The sequence below is a fragment of the Sander lucioperca genome, chromosome 8 (assembly GCF_008315115.2).
Source record: "Sander lucioperca isolate FBNREF2018 chromosome 8, SLUC_FBN_1.2, whole genome shotgun sequence".
In the NCBI taxonomy this organism is placed as follows: domain Eukaryota; kingdom Metazoa; phylum Chordata; class Actinopteri; order Perciformes; family Percidae; genus Sander; species Sander lucioperca.
The window spans coordinates 30,920,538-30,944,388 of NC_050180.1; the positions used below are offsets into that span (position 1 = coordinate 30,920,538).

At 38.2% G+C, this 23,851-nt stretch overlaps 1 protein-coding gene across 1 annotated transcript in view; it reads left to right on the forward strand.

Annotated features, from left to right (window-relative positions):
• The first annotated feature begins 21,446 nt into the window (after positions 1-21,446).
• Positions 21,447-23,851, forward strand: part of cntnap5a (contactin associated protein family member 5a) — a 105,074-nt gene continuing 102,669 nt past the window's right edge. Inside the window, exon 1 of the mRNA XM_031308520.2 lies at positions 21,447-21,674. Coding sequence (XP_031164380.1) covers positions 21,602-21,674 — 73 coding nt within the window. The 5' untranslated portion in view covers positions 21,447-21,601. The remainder of the gene's footprint in view (positions 21,675-23,851) is intronic.

Below are 23,851 nucleotides of genomic sequence, written 5' to 3' on the forward strand. Positions count from 1 at the left end.
CTGCTCAAAATCTAAACTCTTACCTTTCATTAACACTACTCAGGATACTGAGATCTGAAGATCTGACTCCACATTCACATCGCAAACTTGACACAAAACATTTCCCACCAATTAAACAACCCTTAAATTCACACCAATGGTGACAGCATTCCATGGAACTAACAAGATGAAACTAATTAGCACTTTCACATCGCCTGCAGTTAAAAATTAAAACCCTTCCAAAAGTCAGCTGCGTATTCAGCAGTGGTGAAAGAAGTATCCAGAGCCTTTACCTATGTAGAAGTACTTATATCACACTGTAAAAATAAACGTAAAAGTCCTGCATTGAAAATGTTACCCTAAGTAAAAGTATGTAAGTATCAATGTAAAAATGTACTTAAAGTATTCAAAGTAAAAGTACTCATTGCAGAAATATCCTCACATTTTAGAAACTGGAAACGATCAAAACAGTTCTGTCAAACAACTGAGTTTAATTGGCTAATCATTTCAAATGTACTTGTAGGCCTATATATTGTGTTAGTAGTTTAATTTTTAATAAAACATCACATTTTATAAACTCCATGTGTTTTGTGTGCAAACATCTTAATTTGTAAAGTAACTAGTAACTAAACCTGTCAGATGAATGTAGTGGAGTAAAAAGTACAATATTTCCCTCTGAAATGTTGTGGAGTAGAAAGTGACATTAAAGAAAAGACTCAAGTAAAATACAAGTACCTTAAATTTGTACTTAAGTTCAGTACTTGAGTGTTTGAGTACTTAGTTACATTCAACCACTGTTTTTCAGTATGTCCTCAGTCTTATCAGCAACACCAATGGTTTTATTATCTAAACAATACTATTGACCTCCAATTTCCTCCCATTTTCTACTGCATACTGGCGGTTTCGTCGTGTGACTGTAATCATGTGAACGTTTTATTTAACTTAACAGGCGAAGTTTTAAACATAATAAACGTTGTGAAACGGAACTAGTTAAAGCAACACTAAAGCACTTTCCGCTTCAGTCCCCCTACAGGTTGGAAGCGGAATTGTCCATTACCGTTACAATTACCATTATTCTTATGTCTCATTCGAACTACAGATACTACCAAAATAATGTACCTTAAAATAATGTTTCCAAAATCGTTTCAGTGGTTCATCAACTCATAACAGGGTCAACGGTACTTCTGCATTTGCTTTGTGGCCCTCTACCGGCTATAACCACACTATGCAAGTTTGCGAGATCGGGTAGCGGATCTGTAGTTCGAATGAGACATAATGAGACATTACAACAGCGGTAATGGACAATTCCGCTTCCAACCTGTAGGGGGACCAAAGAGGAAAAGTGCTTTAGTGTTGCTGCCAAAAGAAAAATACTTAAGGTTAGGAAAACATTAGTTATTGGCTTAAAGTAGTAAGTACGTAACGTCACAGACAAAGTGAAAGTCCTGTGTTCGTTTCACCCATCCACCACCCCAACCTGTCTCCTTGGCGCTCCTATAATTTCTCACCTCACTTTCTCATTTAATTTCATTCATCCACTCGCAATAATAACTACAGCCATGAGAGGTCACCACCTAACAAGAAACGTAAATATCGGCCGTTATGAGCGGCTTGCATAATCGACCCATGGCAGCTATCTCAGTAAGGACAGGCTCCATGGATGAACACAGGAGTACTACAGAAGTTGCATCTATTGTTAAAATATCTGCCATGTATCGACAAATCAATAACAAACAACACCATTTTTCAAATGAAGCAACATATTCTACGGTATTTTCCCCATACGTCCATAAAGCTCTTTGGGCTGCCCTGATGTTTGCTTACTATAAAGACGAAAATGGATAAGCACCTGGCTCCACACACAAACAAAAACTAAATGGTTTTAATTATCCTGGTTCATTGCCTTTTAATTAGAATTCAAACAGTATCTCGTCTTTACAGTTTCATGGGGTTGAACCGGTTAATCTGTGAGATCTGTGAAAAGGTAAGCTGCTAACAGGAACATTTGCCAGGGGAAGCTGTACATGTATACATACAAACATGATCTGTATGTATACACATACATGCTGAAGCCTCAACAAGTAGCTTTCATGCTTTCTTTGAATTGCACATTGTAGGAGAAAGTTGAAATAGGGAAATAGTGAAGGTTATTCAAAGACACTTTGCAGGTAATTCTTCATGAAGATCGAGGGACTTGATTCACAGAGGTGAAACTGTGGAGGAAAAACTGGCTCCGTTAAATGAGTTAGCAGAGAGAGAAATTGACTGAGCAAGTACAGGTGGCTGATACAAGAGAATGTGCAAAAGGACACTTGGTGGCAGAAATATCAAATTACACAGAGCAATTTCTACAAAGAATATTTAGCAGACGCTCAATTGACAAAAAGAAAACAGTACTTTTTTGTAGATTGTCGCTAATTAACTTTTGTGTTGAAGAGAGGAGGTGTGGGTTACAGTAGGCACAACATTTAAAAATTGTAATGGGAAAGTAAAAAACACATTTTAAAAAAACAAGTTTAAAACAATGAAAAATACAGCAGGGAAGCATGTCAATACAGCATGCAAAGAATAGTTATGTGGATGAATTCAAACCAAAATGTGTAAACAGGGAAAAATGGGTGCCTGAAGGGAAGACAGAGTGAATGAGTTCATTACTTCAGGGCCAAGGCTCCACAGGTGAGCCTCATCAGATGACAACGCTCCCACTACGACCTGTTCATGTCCTAAACTAAACAGCAGCCCAAGTGCTGCTCAGTACAGAGTGGGAGGATAATTATGCATTATGTAGAATTCTAAATTTAAAGGGCTAAATCACTGTCAAACTTTATATGTCATCCAGACATGATATTATCTTGTCAGAGACAATGTGAAAAGACTTATTTTTTTACCCAGAATCTGGCAACGATTGGGTGCAGTGCTAAATAACCGCTGCATTGTAATGTTAATGCCTTGGTTTAATTATCTGTCTGTTCAATCGTTATCTTTTGAATACCTAAGCACCTGGATGTACATGTATATTTGTATCCATTGTGTAATGGCTGTAACTGTGTGGCCAATTATGTTGGCAGTTTTATTGCATTTGATAATATGCGTTTAGATTTGTTTCTAAAAGACAAAACGACAACATTATGTTTTTAGGAAAAAAACTTACTTGGAAATAAAGAAATTTACACATTTGTAAAACAGATAACACAGTGTGGTTTGTAGTAGCACAGCTCAGTGTCTGAGATGTTCAGAAGGGAATAGTTATGGTGGTGATAAGAGAGAAGAATGCAATTATAACTTTAAACTTAGGTTTTTTTTTTTTGTCTCAGCAAAAACAGAGCTTCCATTATGACAAGGTGGTATGACTTGCCTATGTCAGCCGGACGTGAATCCCCAGTTGGGAGCTTAGCCGCTCTCAATTAAATCCACAACCGAGCACTTTGATGGCGGAGGGCTGCACTGTGAATTAGCCTCAATGTGAAGCTTTTGTAGCTCTGCCACCGGCTGAGTGCACTCACACTGACCTCTTCCCTGTCCTTAAGCAGAGACAGAGAAAATTGTAATAAAAAGGCAGCAGTATTTTATTAATACACCTTTATAATAGAAGACTGTAAAAGTGAAGCAAATTATAGGACACTGTGTCCCTTTATGAAGTCATAATGCCATCTGAAAACTTGTCATCAGCAAGTGGGCTTTAGAGCACACTGTTGTTACATTTTCTTAATTATCATTATGACATCCCAGAGTACTCAACCTTTACAGACAGTAAGTAAGTGAACACACCAATGTATGCCATGTTCTTAAGATAGATGGTGTTATTCTTCTCAATCCTCTGCATGTTGTCTTTTAGGAATGCTAGATTCCATGTGTTTGTCAGTTTGTACTTGGAAAAATTGTAATAGTAATTATACTTTCTTTTGTTGAAGTGAAAATCCATAAAAAGAAATACCCCGATGAAGATGACAGTAAACCTCCAAGGACTGACAGTAAAGGTGATTTGTGTCTGTTTATCTGTTACATTTCTTTCAATTTCACTAAGTAATTTTATACCACGAAGGATTGTCTTTTCTGTGTAGCCGAGGGTTTTTGTATGTCGCATAACTCAGGAGAACTATAAAATAAAAACAGGTTTTCATCTTCTGAGGCGAGACGACACTGCACGTCTTCTCTTTATTGTCCAACACACAGTCAATGGAAACTCAGCATTAACCACTTTCCTTTTACCCTTAACAATAAAAGCTCTATGACCTAACTTCCTCCTAACATTTCACTGAGAGGTAACACAATAAAATACCTTACATCTGTATTACGCTAACATCATGGAAGCAACTTACAGTACTTGGTTTGAGCTTTGGGCAAATGTTGTTGTTGCTTGGGTTTTGACAATCTGATGATTTGCCACAACTCACCTAAAGATAATCACACTGAGATAGTTCCAGCACAGCTACACTGGAGTTTGATATTAGAATGTATTTGGCCTGCTGCCCTTGTGATAAGTGGCATGGATATTAAAGTGTGTAAGTCATCAATTGTACATGCCAGGTTTTAATACGAGTACCTCAAGATTCTCTTCATTTTTGTACACATACTGTAATTGATGATGATTTGCACCAAAAAACTAAACAAATGGATGAGCCAAAAATGGAGAAAAAAAAACAACAAGACAGAGCCACCAGCTTTGAATGTTATCAGCCAATTGAATGGGCGTTGTTATCACTACCATATGAGGCGGTATAGCCCTACTCCACCTCCTAGTTGGTTCAATAAACCGTTATCATCTATTGGTAAGCTGGATCACCCATTCATGTCATTATTATTGACTGTTAGTGCAACTGCTGGAGGGCAGCGCTCTACTGGAGGGAATAGTATAATAGGCCGGTGTTTGTGGGTAGATGCTAGATCGCTCTTGATACAGGTATCAACATAAACATGGGCATAGTGCACAGTTACTTGGGCTTCAACACCATCCTTCCGGGATTGGTCCGTTGCCACCGGATGTATTTCACTCGTTACCTTCCCCTTCCATTGTGTTGGCATTTTAAACTCTGGCTGATTTATGAGGACTATGGTTAACTGCTCCTCAGATCTCTGCAGGGTAAATCCAGACAGCTAGCTAGACTATATGTCCAATCTGAGTTTTCTGTTGCACAATTTAAACAACTTTTGAACGTACACATGTTCCACCAAAACAAGTTCCTTCCCGAGGCTATTTTGCAGAGGCACCGTCATTGTGTCCGGGGCTTAGCGCCACCCAAGACGATTATGATTGGTTTAAAGAAATGCCAATAAACCAGAGCACGTTTTTCTCCTAATGCTGTGTAGACTAGCCAGACTGTTCTTCGCAGTGCTGTGGAGGAAGGGCTGGCAATGCAAGTCTACCATTCAACAGACAGTTATTTGAACCCTGTTTCAAAGCAACACTAGTACCGTTCGTCATCAACACCTTTCAATTTTAACACCACCTAACTACAGTATAGCATCTTAATTAACCATAGAGTTGTATCAATAAAAAACAAATGTTAGAAGCATCACAAATTTAACATGTATTGCAGAGCTGCTCAGCTAAAATAAATGTTGATTGCAGAGAACTTTTAAACTATTTATGAAAAGAGTGGTAAACATCGGGTTTTGTCAGTCAGTCAGAATCAAAGAGAAAGGGCTAGTAATGTTGCATTAATGATCGACAATAACACAGGGACAAACTCATCAGAGAAAATAAAGAGAATGACTAAATAAACCAAAATACAATTCAAGCAACCTGATCCTGGGACTGCACTACAGAGAGAATACATCAGTTCGTTGCCAGGCAGTGTTCTAACAGCACAGGGGCTGCTGCAGTCACTACACATTCTGAAAGTAGCTTCTACCAGAGTATTTCAACATTAAAAACCTGATCCTTTTTAAAAGGTTGGAGATAAGTCAGCCTCGGGTACAGTAATTATTGAGCTTAATAGACCTTTCTCGTCATTTTGACTTCCTACTTTCATAGTAGGAAACGCACAGCGGTTACTTATAACACTAATAATGGCTTTGTTCTATTCAAGTGTTCCAGCTAGTGACAGTGAGCAAACATGCATCCTACCAGGAACCCGAAATCATAGCAGACATCATTCATTTGATTATTTACACCTGTGCTTTTCCCTCTGTGACATGTCAAAATGTCCGCCGTTAAAAAAAGAGGCCTATAGAGCTTTTAAAAAGGCAATTTCTGCAATCACCTTACTAACAAGAAATATAGTAATGCTGAAAATCAAGGTTTCCTGCACTACTTGGCCACTAGAAAAAAAGGTTTTGCAGTTCAAATTCATTTTTATTCCCGCGTTTTGACAGCAGAATAATCCATCAAATCATAAATGCTCTTTTCACACCAAACATTGTTCAACAGTTTCTGACTTTCCATTATAGAATTGCCAACTAAAATCAATAAGTAAAGCTTATTTTTTGGCCATTTCTAGATGGCCCAAATATCAGTATATTCTTAAACCAATGTATCTATCTATCTATCTATCTATCTATCTATCTATCTATCTATCTATCTCGTATTAAATTAAAATGTCTAACTCACACTTCTGTAGCAAACATATTTCCCCTGTCAAACAATCACTGTGTATACTGTATAACTCTTAGCTAAGCAGGTCTCTGTCTTTCTACAATTACATTTTCATTCAGCAGCTTGAAGTTTTAAGAGGCGGAGGCTCTTATCTAAGAACAAATCGCATTCTTCTCGCCTCTCTGGGGTAATAGTGTACTTTGTGAATACAGCCCCTGATTCACTTTTTTGTTTGTTTTTCCTCTTTTTAGCTCCTTCTCACAGTGTAGGACCACACACACACTCATTCATTCACACACACATACACGTAGTTGCACAGGCTTAATCTACAGTGTTCAGGTTTGTGATTTTCTGCCAAGGTCTTTCTATTCCCACCCTCTCTGTAATGTAAGATGGTGGGAGCCCAAGAATGACAAAGCATGTATGTCTCTGAGTTTGACAGGGTGACCCAGTGGGCAAGGAGAAGCTTCTACAACCCGGGGAACGCATCTGGTCGACTCTGTATTATGACAAATCTCCCTTAAAATGAGAGTACACTTGCAATATATTACAATACTGGATAGGAGCTTCGTGGCCCAGAATGATTCCAGCAGCTGCGTCCACCTGCTTCTTCCATTATCTGCTTGTGAAAATGACAGTGAATAGGTCATACAGTATAATTATGACTAGCAATCAGATGATTGATTTGGATTCTTCAAAAGGGAAGTGAAAACAAGTCAAAACAATATAGGATATTAAAAATTGGATTATAAAAACGCACATTTAGTTTTTAATTGAGGGACTGAACTGCAGCATATTCAGAAGCAATGTTTTGTTGAATGAAAAATGACCATGGACTATTTACAACTTGCTGTTACATCCATCCAATCAAACACAGGTGGAATTGGGTTTAAACCAATCTACTCTCTTTTATTACATGACAATTATGAACTTTTGAATGTCTTTGCAGAAAATGTAAGAAAAGAGTCAAGTGCAAGCAATGCAGCTCCAAAACAGTCTCTAATCTAAACAGTAACATTGACGTGGTAATCTTTTTAAAGCCTCTCGTCCCTCATGATCACACATTGTTACAGACATTTAATTATTTGTATTGCAGCAGTTTCAAACAAATCAGATCATTCAGCCTCAGGACATAATTCCATCCCAAAGCACAGGCACTCTGAGAACTTCCAGTGGGAAAAAACAATGTATTCACCAAACGTCTCTATTTGCATGTGTGGTAAAACAACAAACACCTTGTTACACATTGAACCAGTCTCCCCCCTGAGACATTATTAGCCTGAAATTACCTTGTTTATACAGTATTCTGGCATAATTTACACGCTGAAATCATTACTGAGCATTGTAAGAGTAAAGACGCGTTCATAAAAAATAAATAAATAAAGTGGAAGCTGCCCATGTGTTGATAATAGATTCTGTTGTAGATCACTATGAATAACTCGGAGAGGTGTTCAATGACTAGGTGTGACATGGGGCAATCACATGGATCATGAGCGATACGTCCTCCAAATCTAACAACAAAATAGGTTATTTGTAATATGTTTCATGATCTATGGTTAAGGTTTGGTTAGGTTTAGGTGTAAACACGACAGGTTTAGGTGGAAAGAGCATGATTTAGGATAAAATTAGCACTTTGTTTAGGTTAAAAAACATCTTACTACTTCCTTAGGGGACCTTCGTCATCGTTTTCACAATCAATCTTGTCTCCCAAAACATTTTATTCTCATACAACTAAATTCTCAATTACGTTTCAAGCTAAACATATTTTCTCCCAGATTAAACATCCTTGTACCAGCGACAGGTGCACATCGTGAAATGGTTGCATTATAAAACATGCGGTTAACTTTGTGAATTAAAGCAAAATTACTTAGTTAGGAAAACATCATGGTTTGGGTTACAATAAGTATGTTTCTTATGTAAGTGAAGTTACGTACGTAAGTTAAAGGTGCTGTAGGTAGGATTGTGAAGATCCAGGACTTAGCCAAAGAATTTGAACATCAACAACTTCTCTGTCCCTCCCCCCTTTCTGCTAAAGCCCAAAACGGTCTCCTACGCCCCTCCCCCCACAAGGGAGAATGAATGCATGTGCATGAGCAGTGATTGACACACAGTTAGACACCCCCCCTGGCCCTGATTGGAACATCTAAACAGGTAGCTGTGGATTTTTGCAAATTACACTATAGGCTGTAGGTGGTGCCAGAGGAGCCAGATTTTTTATTTTTTTTTAATTACCTGCTTCCTGTAGTTCTACTGGAACATAGGGTCAGTTTCAGCAAATATGACAGAGAGTTAGTTTTATAAGTCTTACCTACTGCATCTTTAAGTACATGACACGTGACGTAAATGAAGTACCTTATGTAATTTGAGTAGAAAGTTAACTTAGATACCTACGTTAATATAAGTCAACAGTTAATTTTGGTTTCACACGGGACACCAACAGCGGTCTTCTGGGTGAAAGTCCTGTGTTTGTTTGACACATCCCTCCCTCTACACAGACTTTGAACGTGGACTTTGATTAGAAACGTATTTGCGATATGTCAAAAACAAACATAATCTGGGACAAAATAAGTTTCATTTGAAGCGTATTTGAAAAAGCAGTTCAATTGTATGGGAACTTAATTTTTAGGAGACAGGGCTGTTACAATAATAACCACGCGGTTAAAGTTGGGAAACGATTGTGGTCATGGTTAAAAGAAACCAACGTTGACTGTCGATAGGAAATGGGCAAAGTCCCACCTTTTGCTTGGTGGCTCTATAACAGCGTCTCACTACTTCCTCCTTTGCTCCCCCTCGAACAAGAGTCAATTCCTGCAGCTGCTAGAGTGCTTCATCACTCCAACGTAAACATATGTTGTTCAGGGGCATTTGGTGAAACGGCTGATGCTGTTATTTTTCTTGGAGGAGAGTGTCATCATCATCATGGGATGGGTTGGAAACAATCTACCATCTATGTTTGTGCTGTCTGAGAAATGAAAACAGAAATGCTAAGGATGATTTTTGCGTCTGTTATAGTATGTGCTTTGAACTAGTGCGTTCTGTGATGGTGTCTAAAATGATCTGTGGGAGTCTCGTTTTATCGCTCTGGATTGGATTGCACCATCAATCTTGTCAATCTCATCAATCCATTACTAAGTTTGTGAACTTGTCAGAACCTCAAAGAATGTCAAAGCAAGTAAAGACTTTAGTCATGTGCAAATGTGTTGTTAGGAAACATCTGTTCACTATACAATCAAAAGCAACCAACTGAAACATCACAAGCTGTAACACCACTTCCAAAAATAACAGATTTATGGGCCAAGCAATATATAAAATCTAGTCAAGTCAACTTTATTTGTCAATTCTGCAATATGTGCCAGACATACAGAGCAATTGAAAATACGTTTCTCTCCGACCCACGGTGCAATAATGAGTAGTATAATCATCATTTATAAGTATAATATAAATGATAAGAAATATATACAAATAAAGATTAAAAAAAGATAAGTAATATGTACAAATAAGATAAAGAAAGATAAGTAATATATAGAATTAAAAAAAGATAAATAATATTTAAAATACAGAAATAAATTCTGAAATAGTGCACATGTAAGGCAAAATCAAACAGTACAGAAAACTCAAGATGAAGATATTGAAATGTGCAATATAAAGGAGGTTCCTGAGTGTCTAAATGGTGCCCGTAGGCATTACTTTGTTTTGTTGTATATATCACTGAACTGTATGTGTTTGGTAGACCTATTCATGCAATTTAAAATGAGTGTGAAATATCTGATTTCAGGTATACTGTGATATTTTTGTGAAATGTAATTGAAAATCTTCTCAATTTGCATCATGAAAGCCCCTCTTTAACTCTTCACTTTAAACAGGTCATAGTTTGTTCAGTCAGCTCAAAACAGTTGCACCTGGCAGTTAGTCAGTGGTGACATGTAAATAAGTACATTTATTATATATACTTGTAACTTTACTTGAGTATTTTCATTTCATGCCACTTCTAGTTGCAAATATTGTACTTTAAAGTTATAGTTACTAGTTAATTTGCAGATTTAGATTGTTAATACAATATAATTAAACTAATAAACTATGATGTATTATTATTTATTAAAGGGGCTGTACTCAATATTCAACACATTAATATAGCAGCAGATCAATATTTGATATGTAAAGATATAATGGAGTAATAGCGTCCTGAGCAGAGAATGAAGTGACACTTCCTTTGTGTGTGTTATGATCCAAGCTTCTGTTTTCATAGCCGGTAGTGCGTGTGGCCGTGAAAAAAACATTGCTATTTCAAGTATTGGGGTCTATGAGAGCCGTGTGGAGACAATCCCAGCCCGCTGTTTTCATTTCAGTATTTTGATCACAGCTAACCTGACATACCAGATGGTTTGTTAACACCGAACCATCTGAGAAGCCGTCATTGGAAACTGTTTGGAAAAGAATAGACACCTTAAAAAAAATACCTAACAGGTGATTGGATGAACCATCTGTCTATCACGTCCACCATTATTGTTTTGAACGAACAGTCACGGCCGTCACACACACCTAAATCACGCCCGTAGCTTCCAGCTAGCGGTTCGGTCCACTGCTGTTTGGACACAAACGCAGCACTTGAAGCATAGTCTATATCGACGACATTTCATTTACGGGGGTTGGTTAGGTGCCGCTGGAAAATTCGTCCCTCATTTCGTCCAGATGTCCGTCACCTTCCGCTTTCTTTGTGTTGTAATTTTAAACTCTGGTGGATTGATGAGGACTATGGTTAACTGCTCCTCAGATCTCTGCAGGGTAAATCCAGACAGCTAGCTAGACTATCTGTCCAATCTGAGTTTTCTGTTGCACGACAACATGCTCCTTCCCGAGGCTATTTTGCAGAGGCACCGATTCTGATTGGTTTAAAGAAATGGCAATAAACCAGAGCATGTTTTTGTGGAGGAAAGTCTGGCAATGCGAGACTACTTGAAGCATGACAAGATGGATTTTCATTTGATATTTGAGCCTGGGAATCTCGCTTGATCTCGTCATATCGCGAGAATCCAGCTGCTGTGCTAGGTAAGAGTATAGCTCCTTTAATCTAAACTCTATTGATCCTGGGGGGGATTTATAAGCTACCCAGCAGTATAAAATCAAAATTAGCTCCACATTTGCCAGCTGCTACATGATGAAAAGTGATGAACACATTAATGCATCAATCATCCATAATTTAATGTATGTTAGTGTATATTATTCTGAAATGGGCCGTTCTGCATAATGAGTACTTTTCATTTTGGTACTTTAAGAATATTTACGCTGATACTGTACTATGGTACTTTTTACTGAAATAACATTTTTGAATCCAGGAGTTTTTTACACTGTGGTGTAAGGATGACAAAAACTGTTCTATGTTGTTTTTATGTTGTCTTTGGGTTTTGTAATCAGTGTTGATAGAACGGGCGCACTGTAATTTCTACATTTCATGGAAGAGTAAATTGAACCTTTTCTGGCCGTTTCTGGAGTTTTTCCATTTTTATTTTAGCATCAAGGTTTTTCTTTCCACAGCTACAATTAGGAATTTACAGCAGGTATTTATTCCAGTGTGATAGCATTTATTCAGCTTTTAGTCTGAAAAATAACTGATCTTATCTCACAGACTGTTAGAGCCGTTCACTGCTGCTTATGAGATATGGAAGTGATCCATGCCTCTGGAACTGTTACAATTCTAGACCAAAGAACCGGAAAACGAATGACATATATTTGTTGGTGTTTTTGTTCTTCCTATTAGCCAGATTTACCACTTGTGACACATTTGTCACAACTTAGCATATTAAGTCCTGCAGTTTTCTGTGAAAGCCAAATACCATGAAAACAAGTAACATGCAGATTGTTGAACAAAGTGGACAAAAAAACGGACTTGCAGTACATAAAGCGGTTGAAACCCCTGTGAAGGACAAGGTGACTCAATGATGAGTGACAATAGGTGTTGTAGAAGCACTAACGTGAACAAGAGATGAAAGACGTTATTATCACAAGAGTGAAGAATATCTGTTCCATCAAAATGAGAGCGAGCCGTACTGTCGATCCATTTAATTAGCTGCTTTGTGAATGCACTGCAGTCATTATGTGTTAGACTGGAGTGCGTGGCAAAATAGTTTAATGACGACAAGTGAAAATCTAACATTCTGCGTAGTAATAAGAGAAAGCCATGGTGGTTAAGAAATGACAAATGAACAGAGAGGAGCACAAATGCAGCACACTCGTAGATTATGAAACATCTGAAATAATAAGTAATGAAAACCCCACACCCTTCAGTTCAGTTCCCCTGCTGCCAAATATGAATCTGCTGCCAAGTGCAGCAGCATATTGTTTTGTGCACAATGTGACACGGAGGAATACATTATAGCAGACTACAGCAACAATGCAGGTGCTCAAGGTTGAAATCATGTGAGCTTGAGTGCAAATTGAATGGCCAGTGCACTCAGCCCGATGTGGACACAAACATTTTATAGTTTATTTCATATTGCAAAATAAGCTAGTCAAAAGTACATTCCTTGTTTCAGGCATTTTTACCAAAATGTACATTCAAACCATGATACAGACAGTGACTCCAATATGTGTGGCAGTAAATGAAGATGCTGCTTTAGTTGTACCTGCCGAGTCATATTTCTTAATTTAGTACATCCATTGTGTATCTATTATCCAGGAGGATGTTATTACATTATAGATTTTTTTGTTTGTTTTGTTGTTGCTATTGTTGGCATCGGATGGAGTTGGTCCCAACCTGGAGATCCACCTCCCTCCGGGGCTGCAAGGAGCTGAGGAGACTTGACATGATTAAAATGATTGGGATGAACAAACGTATTATACTGCTACAGAAAATAGTTGTTTCCTTTTCTCTGATTGTTGTTTTTTCTTTTGAAATGATTGGATGGTAGTTCTATTTCTACACAATTTGAACAATCTGAGACCTACAGTAGTCGACACATACACAGGTATTTTTTGAATATAGGGGATTTCACTCATCCTGTCCACACAGGCACTGTTTTAAAAACAAATCTGCCGCAAAAATGAAAAGGCAAAAATACAATTGAAGCGCTGTCAAGCTGCCAAACCAACAGGCTAGAAGTCCTGTTAGCGGCTAGAGCCAGCACTATTTAGACCAGCACTATTTAGACTGCGTCTTCCATTGCACAAAATATCGCCTCATCTGTGACACCTCACAAAAAATATAACATGCACACTCACACTTACAAGCCAACAACTCTGAAACTGAACTGAAACTGAAAATCTTCCCACTGGAAGGAGTTCTCCAAAAGATCCTTTTTAAGTGATGCGTTGGATGCCAAAACGCATAGAAAAAGCTATGTTTTAAAAATACCTGTGTACATGTGGACTGAACTTAAAAAAATCCTTTTTGATTTAATATGCTTGTGAAAGGGTGGACTTTGATTTTTATCTTCAATTTAACCTGCCCGTTGAACATGGGATGTATCCTCTAAAGTTGCTTTTGTGACTGCAAAGCGTTTTGACTTAATTCGCTTTTCAAACACTAGCAGGGGCTAATTTCCCTGATTTGACCAGAGAATAAAATCTCTGGGATGGGGACACATCTGTCAATGCCTGACACCAGGAAATCAGGCAATCAATGTGACCAAACAGAAAGAACTATAATTTCATCTAGGTTTTTGTGGGAAAGAGAGATTGTTCTGCAAACCTCTAGTCAGTGGATTCTAGTCAGCAATAATGACCTCTTCCACATTTCCCAAGTGGGGCATTTTTCTCGGGGTGACCGAAAAAAGCCATGCGATTCAAATGAAAGCATGAAGGGACTTAATTGGCTTTTCAGTGGAAAGAAAAGCTATGAGAGAGCAATAAAGCAGGGAGGAACGGGAAAGGCAATGAAACAAGAAACATTAGCTTTGGAAACGAGCTCCATAATCCATGCTGACAATGTAAGTTGGCCATTTCCGCTTGCATTGTCCGTATTCAGCTCCTCGCGGCGTCATGCTCCCTTTGATCCTTTCATGACTCTCTGGAGCTCAATACAGAGGATGGGAACATTTAGGAACATTTGTTTCAATGACTACAGCTGTAGGCAATTTGAATATGAGAACTGTGTTTGCAGACGCAAAAGCCCACATAAAGATACGAGAAAACATTAGGACCATTCAAGCTGTGTCTAATTCCCATTCTGGTGCTGGATTTGCTGAGCTTTTTGTCCACTTGGCAGCTGTGAAATGGTGTTGCTAAGGCTATCCAGGGGATCAAAGTGTACGCTTCCCTTTTTTTGGGGGCTCACACATCACCTGAATCTGTGACACCTATATGATTGCAGCTCTGTCAGGATCCTCTATCTGGCACAAAACTACTGAGTGAATCGTCCTCTGATGCAGCCACTGTGGAGAATTTAATTTGGGAAACACAGACACTGCTGAGAGTTTCACTCTTCCACATGATGGATGAGCAGGAGTTTTCGGATGCAAAGAACTCTCATATTTAGGCCCGAGCACTTCTGATGATAGTGTCCTTGAGGGGAGAGTGTTCTCCTTCACAATCAGTGTCCAACTAACCAAAAAACAGGCAGAAGTTACAATTACACTTCACAGCCGTGATAAAAATCTATTCATGAGTTCAAGGGCAGACTTTACCATTCGGCAAGGTAGGCAACTGCCTGAGCCCCCAAGCTACTAGGACCCATAACAGTATAGTAATATATGCACTATAATGGATTGACAGCATTAGGACTGAGTATCGGTACTCAATACCTTTAAGGTATAAACCAAAATAACCCAGTACCCTGTAGATTTTAAACTTCTGCCAAACGATACATGTGACAGACATGTGATTGCCCGATTACCGCTGCAGCTACAACCCATACAGTCTGTGGTGTGGTAAAGTCGAGCCCATTGCATATGGCGGTTCAGCATGCAAAGATGCTTCCATTCAGATGATCTGTATCGAATGAAGTTAAAAGAATAAGGTATCAAATGAAGAATTCTATGTATTACTTGAAGGGTATTGGTACTGGTATCATAACTTATTAAATAATTACTTAGACACCATACATATAAACTTTTGCCCCCAACACACTCGTTGCTTAGGAAGCTAAATTATTCCATGCAGCATTAAACAATGAAACGAGTAATGAAATGAGTCTATCTCAGTGGGCATCCTAGAAGAAAAACAAAAGGGAAATTAAAGCAAGACTCCCTTTTGCTAAACAGCATTCGCGCTGGTCATTAGTCAGGATAATATCAGGTATCACTGTTGTAGTCGAGTCACCAACTGTTGAGTCCGTGTCAAGTCTCGAGTCCCCAGTGTTCGAGTCTGAATCGAGTCCAGAGAATAGCGACAAGTCCAGAAATCGAGTACTCCATCACTGCCTATTTTACATCAAAGTAATTAGAAACTTTATCCAACTCCTGAGTCCTATATCATAAATCCTTGAGTCCAAGTCATCAGTGTGCGCGTCCAAGTCGAGTCATGAGTCCAGAGAATAGCGACAAGTACTCCATCACTTAATGGTATGCTAAAATGCGGAAATGTAGCTTTACAGTAGCATGAGAAGCAAAGAGTCCCAAAGTCAGCAAACTGACTCTCTGATCTCACATACACAGCAATATCTATATTAAGTTTGCTAACAGCCACCACAAGCTGCTAGTCATGCCTGACACAGTTAAGCTGTAGCAATAAAACCCACCAAAGAATTTAATTCAAAAAGTTTGTGTTTCATTGCGTATGAGTTCAACTCATTGTTTGTAAAGAAATAATAATCACTTATGTTTAATATGTATATAATATGTAATATAAATTGTTTGTTTATGTCTGCACCATTCACCAAGGCAAATTCCACATAGTAACTTATTGTGGCAATAAACCCTTTTCTGATTCCGATTCTGATTGTGTTAGTTTCACCAAACTTTAATGACTGACTCGAGTCAGCTGGAATTTGTTATCAGTACAGCATGGTAACAAGGCTCAGCTCACAGTATCAGTAGCACATAAACCGACAGACGTAAATATAACATATTGCACAGTAAATAAAAATTCACAGTATTCCTAGGAAGCAGACAGAGTTGCGTGTTCATAACAAGATGCATAAATGCAGGGGAACATTCTGGAGTTTCCTCACTGTGTTAGATAGCCAGTAACCCCAATTTCCCCTGACCATAATTGTAATTGATAATGCAATAAAATAAAAACCACATTCAGCAATATGTTGTGTGATTGGTGGAAGATATTTTCACATCCTTTATTTAAAGCTGCTTTAAACTATTTTTTCCTCATTAACAAACGGTTCATTCAAAGTGCAGAATCCACAGATAATTATCACCCGACTAATTTCTCAGCTCTACTTTTTTAGGATCTATTATCTCATTGTATTGCTTTATGGCCCTCACATTGACTGTTCTGGTTCAGTCTCATCGCTCTCATTATGCAACATTTTTAGCCACAGCAACCAACCGTTTAACAGCAAAAAAAGCTCCAAAAACCCCCACTGTAGGCTACCTGCTGAGCACCAAACAGCACACAAAATTAGCACGTACAGTACTGTAGCTTCTGAGCAACACAGTGGAGCTTTAAGCTGATAAAGAGCCAGGTATTTTCCTCAGGAGTTGGTGGAGACCAAAACAGAGCTAAAAGGAGAGTAAATATTGGACTTACATTCACCAGGTGGCCACAAACAATAGCCATATCAACTTTAGAAGGTGATGATAAAGCTTAGAGCAGTTTCAAGTGTCACAGATAATCAATGAATATAAGTTCAAGTAAAATAAAAAAACTACAATTTATAAATAGTCTATTACAAGTAAAAGTTGAATACTGATAATATAGTATTTGGTGGTAACGCTAATTTTTGATTTCCCGAGGAATATCTCTGAAACATTATTCTCCATATATGTTGAATGTATGTATGATGTATGAATTTATACGCTTGCCTGTAGAAGGCCATCCCGTTTTGTTCAGCTAAATAATGACTCTCTAAGTTACACTGGAGTTGGTTTAAACTAGATTCGTGGAAGTGCACCAATTGGACATTTTGTCAATTTTGCCATTTTTGTACCAAATTATTTTCTTTTCCTGGAGCCTTCCTATGAATTTTCATATCAGTGATATTTTTAGGAAATTGGACCCTTAAAAATAAGTGTAACTTCAGTGAAACACGGGCACAGCGCATGATTTGATTTATAAATGGATTTACAAAGTGTCAGAGTGGGAACATTTATTTCCAATGTGTAATGAGAGGGAGCTGTGTGCAACTATGCTGCTGAAAGGATCTACAGAGGAGAAGCGCCTTGACGTCTTCTCTTCTATGCTTCCCAACATCATTCTATTCAAATGTTAAACTACTGTATATCTCATCTTATCTTTGTTTAGGATATATTTGCAATAATTTGTTTGTCTTTCATTAGTGTATGCTACGTAGTATTGTGATGTAGTTGTATACCAGGAAATGCCACAAATTCGACACACTCTCGGACCAAAAAAAATTCTACATTTACTTGGGGAGTAAACTGACACTGCCAGGGAAACAGTGATATGTGTCAGAGCCTGAGGGAAAACCAGTAGAACAACACATGAAACTGTGCAGAGCATCTTCAAAATCTTATTTCATCTCTTTCTATGGCTGACACCAAAGGAGAACCCCCTGTAAACTATATTTTATCATATCATGTATATTCTTTCTGTAGATTTATCTTCAAGAAAGTTTGTTTTCTTTGTAGACAATATTACAATAATAATAATAATATAATATTATTGTTATTGGATATATATATATATATATATATATATATATATATATATATATATATATATATATATATATATATATATATATATATATATATATATATACTATTATTGAATATTTTATCTTGTAATATTTGTTCAAAATGCTTTGGCAATACTACTCAGGGCAATTCCAGGATTTTTAAGTGGGGTGGCACAGGAAGGACCAATAAAAAATAAATAATAATAATAATAATAATAATAATAATAATTCCAGTGCTTGTTCCATGGTATCAGAATGTTGGTAGTATAGTAATCATAGTCATCATGGAAACATGGTCATGACATTGGTATTGCTAATGTGACAAGGGCTGGGAAAATTGACAGAATCATATTTCGGGGGGGGGGTGACACCCCATGCCCCCTCCTAGCCCCGCCCCTGGCTATATCTAATTATGGTCATGCCTATAAAGCTAAAGGGGTAATCAGGTAGATGTTCTGCTGTTTCTGTGCAAAACATGACTAGCTTATTTTGTTGTATTATTATGAGGTAGTCAAGCGTGGGCCATGTACAAAGATCTGTGTTGCCAAAAGAAGATGATGGAGAGAAGTTCCCTGCAGAAAATGAATAGTGCACCAGCCCCTGGACATCCACAACAAAAAAAAACTCAAGGTAAACTGTAATACTATACTATACTAATACTAATACAGCCCTGAATAGCCAATTCAGAGTGTGTACAGTGCAAGCAATCAGAAACAGAGAAATAATTAATAAAAAAAATGACCACACAAGTGACCAGGAATTGGTCATTGAAACTGGTTGTCAAAGACAACCCTGGCAACCCAGAGAAAACAGACTGAGTCAGTTCTGCCAACCATCGAGATGTGGAGATAGAGCAACACTTCCTGTTACACTGCAGCCTGTATGAGCACAGAAGAATCACGTTCTTCAGCAAAATAATACTCAAATACCAAGAATATGATACTCTCTCAGACTAAAAGGAAATCCAGTATTTACTTGTGGGGGGGAAACTGACCATACCATAGGCTTTTGAAGCAGCACAACAGCCAGAGGGAAAACCAGTACAACAGCACATATAGCTGTAATGAGCTCCTTTGAAATCTATTACCTCTTTATTTTTTATTATCTCTGCTATTCTATGGCTCTCACTATTATCATCGCATTTAATTGCTAAACTATATTTTATATATTTTTTATTCTATGTTATTATTTTATACTTTTGTTGCCCCAGTTAGTTTTACTGTAATTGTAATGTATAAAGTATAAAGCTAGTAATGCAAACTACTGAATTTGCTATTAAATATTGTCCTATTACACAATGTCCCTGAAACAAATACTGCGTAAATTCTGACTGACTCTAAACTGACTCATGTATGTCAAACTAAATTAATTGTAAAATTAAGCATTTTTTAAAAATCATTTCACACTGTGTTTGGAAAATTAATATTAAAGTTCACCAAAAGAGCAGAAGGAAGAAGGTCATGGGGCCCCTTCAAGGGGTGCCAGACAGACAACACTGTAGGAAGGGACACAACAATGCAGCAGACACATAGCCCACTGCATGATACTAAATCTTTTTTTTTTTTCTTTCTGCCTTACAGATCACAGTAGTGAATGTTTTAAATCAGTAAAAACACTTAAAGGTGCACTATGAGTTCCTGCATGGTCACTTCTGTTGACGTTCCAAGTAAATTTCAAACAAAACAGAGCAAACTCGCCCCTCCCCCCATGTTTCTGTAACTGTCATGACTAACCATAGACAGTAAAAGAAATGGACCAACAGATCCCGTTGCTCTGGACGGAGACCAGTGAAGGATATTAGAAGCACTTGATTACTTGATGGCTGAGCGTTACTGCGCAGCCTCCAACTGAGCTTGAAGACGTAGATGTGACGTGAGCAACCTGTCTGAAAGTTGGAAGTCTTCTGGTAGCTGTGCCAAGAGAAATCTCAATCATTCCCAATCTAGCAGAGACGGAGAGCGTAGCTATATGTAAGGAGATAACATGGGCACAGGCTAATTATTGCTAACTAAAATGCTAGTTAACATTAGTAATTAAACTTAAACAGCTAATGTAAGTCGAAACTGCCTGCGAGCTTCTCCTGTACTGTACGGTAATTCCTCTACTATGCGACAGTAAGTCGCTTGGTTATGACACAATCGTTAGCCTATTTTTACAAAAACGTCTGCTACGGAGCCATAACGTGAGATACAAGGTAATGGAGCCTTTTATACATTGTCGTGTTTCTTTAGAAATAAACATTGGACAAATAAAGTCTTTAAACGCTTCAGATGTAAAGTTATTAGCTGTCAAAATGACGTCAAAATGAATGGCAGTCAATGGGATGCTAACGGCAGGTGATGGCTTGTTAGCATCAAAATGGCGCCATAGGAGCTACGCGTTGTGGAGAGCGGCTTACCCCCTTGTGACTAAATGACTTAACATTAACCCCCAACCATCTTCTCGGTGATTGGCTGGAGTGGTTTGTTGTATTTTGGTGCACAGCCTACGACCCCTGTGTTGTCTCCCGAGACCGGGCTTTTTCACAGTGTATTCAGGGGACAGGCAGCTAGCGGATCAAGGAGAGATGCCTACGATTTGAGACAAAAATGAAATCGCGCTGAAACCATGCAGGAACTCATAGTGCACCTTTTAATGTATGGTAAAAAAGAAAGAAGGAAAGGAAAGTCTTCTTTATAGGCTACATGTATTATAAACCTTGAGCCACATTGTTTCTTAGTCCTGTACTTACAGTAGGCTATATGCTCATGCCAATAAAACTGATTTAAATTTGAGACAAAAAGACTGGTACATTTTCTGCTCTTTGCAAAACAAAAAAAATCACAATAGGATGAAAAACCTCACTCCAAGTAGATGCTTCACAATGATTGGCTCTCGGCCACACATTCAAGAGCAACCAATTGTGTTATTACCTGCGAGGACACTCATGCTACTCCAAGCTTGTATACCATACTTGTTATTTTACACTAAAGTTATAGAAATTCTCCGAAGCATATACATTAGGAAGTGCTGCTGCTGACGCTGTGAACATAGCTTTCCTCTGTGGCGCATTTTTTTTAAGCAATGCTTGGGCATCACAATGCTCTTTTTCTGCCAATATAGACTGAAACAGAGAGGGGGAGAGAGGAAGAGACAGGAAGAGAGAGAGAGAGAGAGAGAGAGAGAGAGAGAGAGGCGGGCTATTCCTCACAGTGAGGGAGTGTCGTTGTTGGAGCGGTTTGCTCTTCCACATCAGACTCCTTCTATCCCTCCGTGCCGGAGGAGCGAGGAGGAACCTCTCCTCTGTTTTTTTTCCCACTCTCTGCGGACACACGGATAATAACCACACCACGACTGGGAAGATGGTTTTTCTGCTGCATATGTTTACCCTTTATACCCTGAGCGTCTTTGGCGGAGCCTCCGCCGCCCCTCACTGTGAGTATACGTACCACCTATTAAGCTCACCTGTAAGCGCCTCTCTCTCCGGTCTGCGTGCAAGCTGATAATGGAATCAGATAGAAGCTGAAGTTTGGACGCCTTGCTGGTATCTTCGTCCTATTGTTGCAGAGGGGGCATCGTGACTGTTACAGATGCAGCTGTGCTATTGTTGGTAATTAATTAAAAATGTACTTTGAAGAGCACTTCACTTTAAGACCCTTTGTGTCAGTGTCGTGCGCATAACAAGTTGTTGATTCTCGCCTGTATTTCTATTGAGCGGATTGGACTATTGTTGTGCTGTACGAAGGTCAGGCAAACAGGTTCATTTCTTTTCATTCACAAGACAAACGCAGTCTGAAGCGACTCTGAATACTCACTCTGCAGCCCGGGGTTTCTTGGTTGGAGGCTACACCTCGGGTTATTTGGTAGACAAAGCTGCTTTTTTGTCTAAGAGTCAGTCTTTAGACATGTTTTGCTGGTGTGTGTTGGACAACAGAAAGTGCTGACTGGCCACAGCTGTACTGCACAGACAGCAGCTGTGGTTACTGGTCGACTCCTACGTGGGGATAGATGCCCATACACTCACACAGCCTGCTGGAGCTGCCACTATAAAGACACCCTGCTTCTTTTTTCTTTTCTTTTTTTCTCCCCACGGGGGTTTTCATTTTTAAATGTGAAGCTGTACAGTTTTAGCTTTGGGTTTAATTGCTTGAGTGCTTTCATTAATGTATTCATTACTGTGTGGGTAGAATGTGTGGAGGTTAGAACAATTTTAATAAACCATCCATTATTTAAGTCATTTTTCAAGCAAAGTGACAGCAATAGCAGTGTTTTTTTTTTAGCTTCTCAAATGTAAAGGCTTTTTTCTTTTCTTTGCTCTCCATGGTTAACTGAATATTAAAGGGGCTTTTGAATTTTGTTGGTAGAGCAAACGTAATATTTTATAGACGACCTGATTAATGGATAAAATAATAAGCAGAATAATTGATAATGAAAATAATAGTTATAACCCTATTGTCTCTATACAACCTGTTTTCTTCATTTATCTTTAACCCATCTTGAAGAAATTCTCTGCATTGGGAACAAAGAGCACATCCAGGTTAAAACACATCATACCCAAACTAAAGACAAATCCTTCAAACATAAGTCACAGTTAATACAAAAAGTGTAATTTCTAATACACACACTTGATACACATCTAGTTGAGGTGTTTCTGAGTCTTGAGTCTGCCCTCAGTGACATACTGGGGTGGGGGTGTTTTGTTAGACTGTATCAGTTTTTACAGTATAGCCAAGTTGATCTAGTAAACTGGCAACTGAGTGGTCTTTTATTGTTGATTTTACAGTAAAAGATGTTCATAAAATACTGCCTTCTGTCTAATGTGCAGCATCTACAACCAAAACACGTTTCCAGCTTTATTCGCATCACATGGCACGATATCTGTGTTGTTAAAGCATATAAAGCGAAATAGTGGATATAAAAACAGAAGCAGTGGTAATTAGAATACAAACTGCCAACACAGGAACAGACATAAGACATATAACAGTGATATAAGAGGTCCTTCTGTCAGTGGATGGCACAGTAGGTTTAATTACCAGACCAGGTTGGAATATTCAGACATTTTATATCAGTATGTTTTGCTCCTGCCTGTTTCTGATTCATATTTCGCTATGGTTTCCCCACATGACCTTGGTATCAACTTCAACTTTCAACCTTTTAACTTGTCAATTTTGTCACCGGAGGGCAATTGGTTTTACAGCAAGGCATATTAAAATACATGAACGAACATAGACATATAGTATAGTAGGGAGGCAAGGGGGTTGTCCTGAATACAAATGGGCTAGAAGTCCAACAACTAGAGGTGTAAATCAAAAGTTCTATCACGATACGATATTTGCTGGTAGTCTGCCACGATACGATTCGATTCAACTGAGGGGCCTGCGATCGATATGAGACAATATCATGAGCCCATTAAACACAATCAGTGGCATTTATTATATCAACTCACAGAAACAACTTAAATATGATTTAAAAACTTTATCGCTATGCTCTTCCAGACAATTAAATGAAAACTATTTTAAAACAGAATAGATATCAAGATGGACTTTCAAAACAAAGCCGCATCTTAAATATGATGATATGTACCATTTTTTATATATATATATATATATATA